Source organism: Mus pahari, chromosome 1, assembly GCF_900095145.1.
Source record: "Mus pahari chromosome 1, PAHARI_EIJ_v1.1, whole genome shotgun sequence".
In the NCBI taxonomy this organism is placed as follows: domain Eukaryota; kingdom Metazoa; phylum Chordata; class Mammalia; order Rodentia; family Muridae; genus Mus; species Mus pahari.
The window spans coordinates 59,558,903-59,565,471 of NC_034590.1; the positions used below are offsets into that span (position 1 = coordinate 59,558,903).

At 41.7% G+C, this 6,569-nt stretch overlaps 1 protein-coding gene across 2 annotated transcripts in view; it reads left to right on the forward strand.

Annotated features, from left to right (window-relative positions):
• The first annotated feature begins 726 nt into the window (after positions 1-726).
• Positions 727-6,569, forward strand: part of Ctsc (cathepsin C) — a 33,508-nt gene continuing 27,665 nt past the window's right edge. The window contains exons 1-2 of one of the 2 annotated variants that reach the window (XM_029547206.1): positions 727-1,008; positions 3,830-3,975. In XM_029547206.1, the coding sequence (XP_029403066.1) occupies positions 837-1,008; positions 3,830-3,975 (318 nt within the window). In that variant the 5' untranslated portion in view covers positions 727-836. The remainder of the gene's footprint in view (positions 1,009-3,829; positions 3,976-6,569) is intronic. The other variant, XM_021205437.2, reaches the window with a different exon arrangement.

A 6,569-nucleotide genomic window follows, 5' to 3' on the forward strand; every position in this document is an offset into this window, starting at 1 on the left:
AGGACCTCAGAAGACCACCTCATCCTGAGCAAGCTACTTCCTCTTTCTCTAATTCTTGCTTTCATTCTGAAAACAGAAGGGCTTGAGCAATGTGTTCACAATGTGATCAACCCCAGTCACCCCTGACCCCATTCTACTTAATCCTATAAAGTTCTAGGGAGGGAAAACAAAACAGATTCCCCGAACCTGTACATGTGCACTACAATTGAAATCTTCTGGTAAACAGGCAGACCGGAAACCAAACAAAACCCTGAAGATAAAAAGCTAGATTTGGGAAATGTAAAAGAAATTCTTAAAAGAGTATCTTAGGTTAGCTAGTAAAGTTTTTCCACGGACTCAGAAATGCAGGAAAGTGGATCAAAAACAAGGGAAAGAGAACTAGCCTCAGTAGACTTTAAGCCTCTTGTCAACCCTGTACTGGCACAGGGTAGATTCTATTTTAATCACACTGGAATTACAAAACACCACAACACTGTCCTCAGCTTCAGCGTTCCTTGAAAGGCAGAAGTCCCCAAAGGCCACTTTCCTCCTTCCTCCTAGAGGTGCCTGTCCCCACCCTACACTGTCACTAACTTCCTCAGGCCACCTCGTGCTGCCTCACCTAGTCACACCCTGTCCCTCCCTACATCTCAGTCACTCCACGCCCCTGTCCTCACAGCCTCGTCGCTCCTCCCCCACCTCATTCTGTTCTCACCACCCTGTAACCCCGCCTCCCGGACCCTGGGTTTCCGGGCTCTTGGGTATTTTAAGGCGGGAGCCACTAAGGTCGCCTGACTCCCATCGCGTGGTGTTCCAGTACTTGCTTTCTCTGCCATCTGCTCCCTGGCGCCGTCAGCATGGGTCCCTGGACCCACTCCTTGAGCGCTGCCCTGCTGCTGATGCTTTTGGGAGTCTGCACCGTGCGCTCCGACACTCCTGCCAACTGCACCTACCCTGATCTGCTGGGAACCTGGGTGTTCCAGGTGGGCCCTAGGCATTCCCGAAGCGACATTAACTGCTCGGTGATGGGTAAGCCGCTTCCCAGGGTCCCGAGTTGTTCTTTTCTGTCCCTGAGTCCTTGCCTTGGGGCCGGCGTTTCTGGGTGACTAGAGAGTTAAGAGTTGAGGACCGGTCCCTTGTGGGATCAGAGCCAGGGCCGCTAAGTTGAATTTGAGTTGCTGAGAACTTCTAACTTTACACTTACTTCCTGATTATCTCACAACTCCTATGTTCAAGGAAACTTGCCCCAGGTTTTTTTTTTTTTTTTTTTTTTTTTTTTTTTTTTTTTTTAACTTGTTTTATTTGCATTGATTTCTTAGAAGCGAGTGGAGAACTGCTTTCTTGATCCTTCACTCAGGTCTGACAGGTTCTTGCTGAGCTCAGACTCTGGGACTTAGCAAGTTTTTTTCTTTTTCTTTCTAAGGGGGGGGGGGGCGCTCCTCCTTTCCCCGTGAGGTAGTGGGTAGAGACCACTTCAAACTGGGTCTGTTTTATCTGCTACTGCCCTTGACATTTCTGGCTGCTCTGTTTAAGAATTGCAAGAGAGATACAAAAGCTCTTTCCTGTCTCGTTTGTCACACTTTATCTAGTAGTGTTTGGAAATGACGGAAGCAAACGCAATGCCTAACTCATGGAAAGTTCTCAGTAAGTATGTAGTAAGTGAAGACTGGGGCATTCCACGTGCCTCGGATCTAGTAAAACACTAGTATGGATCAGAAGAATGACACTTCTGATCTCCCCAGTCAGTCTGCGTTGCACAGAGAAACTCAATTCTGAACTGTAGTTTTCTTGTGAGAGTAGAATAAATGCTGTCATATATCCCACCTCCCCCTCCCCCAACAAAGAGTCATTTACTTAATTCCAGGTGGCTGGGTTTAACTTAATCCTGGGATGTGTCTACAGTTGTTTCTTTTCTAAATTTGAGCATGGAGATGAGGCAGAAGGGAGAGAAAGGGTTTGCATCGCCTTATCATATGAAATCTCTGATAAGTTACTCCTTCACAGGTAAAATGAGCCAATTCAAGTCAGATCAGGGACCTATCTACCTATCTGTCTATGTATCTATGTATCTACCTATGTATGTATCTATGTATCTGTCTATCTATCTATCTATCTATCTATCTATCTATCTATCTATCTATCTATCTATCTATCTATCCATCTATCTATCTATCCATCTATATCTCAGGATTATTGGGAAACTGCTCTTGGCAGGGGAGGCAAGTTCACTGGTCAGGGAAACAGCCTTGGGAAGGGAGACAGAGGAGAAGGGGAAGAGATTGAAAGTTCCCACGGAGAGAAGGTCTGAAGAGAGAAGGGACAAGAGACCAAAATGTCTGGATTATATAGGGAAGAGCCTCTGGCAGGAGGGCAGCCCAGCCCTTAGGCTGGAAAGTTCAGGGTTTGGTACATCAGGTAGGGACAGAGGGATGCTGGATGAACCTGAAGGTCAGGCCTGCCTTGAGGTGTAAAATATGCACTTCAGCTCCTTGGGGAGGGGGCGGGGGCTTGCTGAAATTCAACAGTCTCCATCTAGCATGTTAATCTAAAAGAAAGAAAGGAAGAAAGAAAGAAAGGAAGGAAGGAAGGAAGGAAGGAAGGAAGGAAGGAAGGAAGGAAGGAAGGAAGGAAGGAACAGAAAGATAGACTAATGTGTAAAACTCTTTAAGATGGACACAGCTGAACAGGATCCTCTGCCTATAAATCTACTTTTGACTCTAACCCAACAGTTAAAGACACAGAAGCCAGGCAGTGGTGGCGCACACTTTTAATCCCAGCACTTGGGAGGCAGAGGCAGGTGGATTTCTGAGTTCGAGGCCAGCATGGTCTACAGAGTGAGTTCCAGGACAGCCAGGGCTACACAGAGAAACCCTGTCTCGAAAAATCCAAAACCAAAACAAAACAAAACAAAAAAGACACACAGAGATCTGACCCCTGCTATTATGAAAGTTAAACATTAGTACCTATCAATTCAAATTATTTTTATATCTTTGAAGAGAGAGGTAACATTGCGTCAGTGTTTTTATGTAGTCTTTTTTTTTTTGGATCAGTTTTTTTTTTTTTTTCTTTTTAGCTTTTTCCCATTTCTCTAATTTTGAACAGTCCCCTCCCCATTTTTTACAAGAAAAACATATTCTCCCTGCCTCCCTCTCCTGGGCCCCCCTTCTCTTTCTGAGACAGTGCCTTGCTATGTATCCCTGGTTTGGATGTGACAGTATGTAGACCAGGCTGGATTTAAACTCACCTACTTCTGACTCTGGATTAACACACCTAGCTGGGAAGATATTTTAAGTGTTTGGTTGCACTGTGGTCTCTCTGCCAATGTGCTACCTGATACCACAATGTTCTTCATTGACTTGCCAGGAGCCCTCCTTCATCACCATACAGAGGGAACAAAATTGAGACTTGAGGAGTGGGTGGGCAGGTGGGGGAGCACTCTCATAGAGGTAAGGGGAGGGAGGAGAGGATAGGGGGTTTCGGGAGGGGAAACTGGGAAGGGGGATAACATTTGAAATGTAAATAAATAAAATAACCAATTTTAAAAAAATGAAAAAAAAAGTCTTTTCTGGCAAAGTCTCAGTATGTATCTATGCCTAGAGAGCCTAGAATTTATTATGTAGCCCAGGCTAGTCTCCTAGAAACCTGCCGGTCTCCATATCCCCATTGCTGAGCTTATAATTTAATACTTGCCCTTTTGAGTCCAGGAGAGACTGATGTTTTTCATGAACCAAATCATGAATCCCAGTTAGGTTGCAAGGTTGAACAGTACCTTACAGTAGAACATTGAGAAGATGTACTCCCAATGGGTGCTGGGCTAACTTTGATTTGTTACACATCTTGTTTTCTTTAGACAGGACAGAAGAAAAGGTAGTGGTACACCTTAAGAAGTTGGATACTGCCTACGATGAGCTGGGCAATTCTGGGCATTTTACCCTCATTTACAACCAAGGCTTCGAGATTGTGTTGAATGACTACAAATGGTTTGCGTTTTTCAAGGTTAGTTTCTGTTACCACTCATTTCTTATCTAAAATTTCTCCTGATTAGGAACCTCTGGAGTGTTCCTTTTAGACCAAGAACATAACCTGAATAGACACTCACTTGTCTAAGACAAGTCAACTATTGTAAATTTGACATTTAAAAATTAAACTTTTGAGTAAGTTTGTTCATTTAAAAAATGCATAATTCTGTATTTATATTTTAAATGTTCCCTCAATCATTGGCTTTGTAGAGAACTTATAGGAAGGATGATAGATTTCATTTTCTAGAGTTCATTCTATTCTTCTAACCGTGTGCTGGCTCTGAGAGACTGGCCTTAAGGACTCATTGGAGTATTAAAATGTATTACATATTTTAATGTGAATAATTTATTTGGCTAAAGTAGAGAGGGAAATGGAATTCATAAAAGTCATTCTGCTCCTTGAGATGATTTAAGCAAATGACCCAGTAGCCTACACAGTTGGAATTTTACTTCTCTGACTAGTGAAGAACCATTGTCTGGCCCTGTATTCAGGCACTGTGGTCTGAGGTACAAGCACTCTGGGTTAAAATGGGCGGGGCTGCCTAGACACTGTGGCTCCCAAGTGTTCAGTCTTATGGAGGAGCTGCAACTTCCTATAGGGTTAGTATTAAATGGTTTACGTAAATGGAATCTGAAGCAGCCGTTTCTCATTATACATAGAATATATAGAGAGAGTTTTTCATAGTCTGGTGCATCTGGTAAGAATAGATCGTTTATAGACACTTCTGGGAAGCTAGGTAATAATATATCTGTCTTCTGGGAAACTAGGTATTATATCTGTGAAAAATGTTAACATTCAGCCTGACCTCTAAGTTTGATTTCTCAAGACTTGCTTTATCACCAGGATATAGGATTCTGAGCCAAACATATTTCTTAGATTAACTTTCCAGAGATATTTTTAATACAGACCGCTCTTTAATACTAAATAAATAAATAAATAAATAAATAAAACAAAGGGATTGAGAGGGTGACACAATTCCTATCTAGTAGCCAGCTAACTAGTAAGAATCAGTCTATGTATTGTTAGTTAGGAGCCCATTTGGTTAGTTCAAGGACAAGTGTGACTAGTTGTTAATTTTATTTATTTATTTATTTATTTGGGGGGGGGGGCTGTTGAGACAGGGTTTCTCTGTGTAGCCCTGGCTGTCCTGGAACTCACTCTGTAGACCAAACTGGCCTTGGACTCAGAAATCCGCCTGCCTCTGCCTCCCAAGTGCTGGGATTAAACATGCATCACCACTGCCTGGCTGTTAATTATTTTTAATATCAACTTTAAGCACTGTACTAAATCCATCCTAACAGTATCTGAATCTCAAGTTTCAGTTACGTGATGGCTACGGTTGGTGTATTCGATCTGAATTTGGTTCTCAGTGTGTATTTGAATGGGCCTAGGTTGTTTTTTGTGTGTATGTTTTAGAGAATACACAATTTCCCCGTTTCTCTTTTCTCACCTCAAACCCTCTTATATAACCTTCCTTTCTCCTTTTCAAAGTCATGGCCTCTATTTTTTATGTATTAATGAATACGCACATGCATACATTCACGAGTATATGTATAATTTGCTCAGTCTGTATGTGTATGGCTTGAGACCTGACCATTTGGTTTTGGATAAGCAATTGGTGTGCCCTTCACTGAGGAAGACTCTCTCCCTGTCTCAGAATTCCTTAGTTGCTTGTAGTTATTTGCATAGAGTTGAAGCCTCATCACCTCCCCCTAGACCACTCTGACACATTCATTGTTGTTGTCTCTCTTCAGCTCATGTTCAGTGGGAGGGTCTTTAAGACCCTCTTGTACAGCCATATTCCTTTCTTTGCCTTCAGATCAAATTTGTAGACTTGACAATCATGGGCAAAAAAAGATACTTAACTTACATTATGAACCCTGAGATGGGCCATAATTAACTGTTTGGTTTTCTTCTTCCTCTATCTTTTAATGGCACACTAAGAAATACTTAGTTGGTATTTCCTAGGAAAATAAACGATAAAAAAAATAAAAATTAAAAAAAAAAAAAAAAGAATGAATGGAATGGATGAACTTGAACTCAGTTTGGAAATAAGTTGAACAAATCACTAAGACGTTGGGAATGGGATAAAGATAGATGAATTAATAATTTATATACATGTCTTAAAAAAAAATAAAACTTCCCATTTATCTGGACTGTAAAATACTGGCCAGAAAACAAGTAAAAACACTATTAATTATCAGAGGCATAGCAATCAGACATAAGGCTATGGCAATTTCGCAGGGTATTTATCATCAAGGACAGAGCGAGTATCTGACAGTGGAGTGAGGGACTGGAGCACACAGTACTTTTCTTTTCAAATCAATTGAGTATTTTGCCAGAGCAGGAGGGTATTAATCACATTAGGTCAAAAGAACTATTTTTAAAGCCAAAAACAGGTAAATGTGTTTCTAAGCTTAGAGGAAAGACAAGGCATATGTAAATGACTATTAAATGGTTGAGCAGATGTCTTGTATACCTTTCTGGATGCTGTTAGACAAATGATTATTCTACCACTAAGTAGGGAGAGGGTTTTTACTCAACACACACACACACACACACACACACAC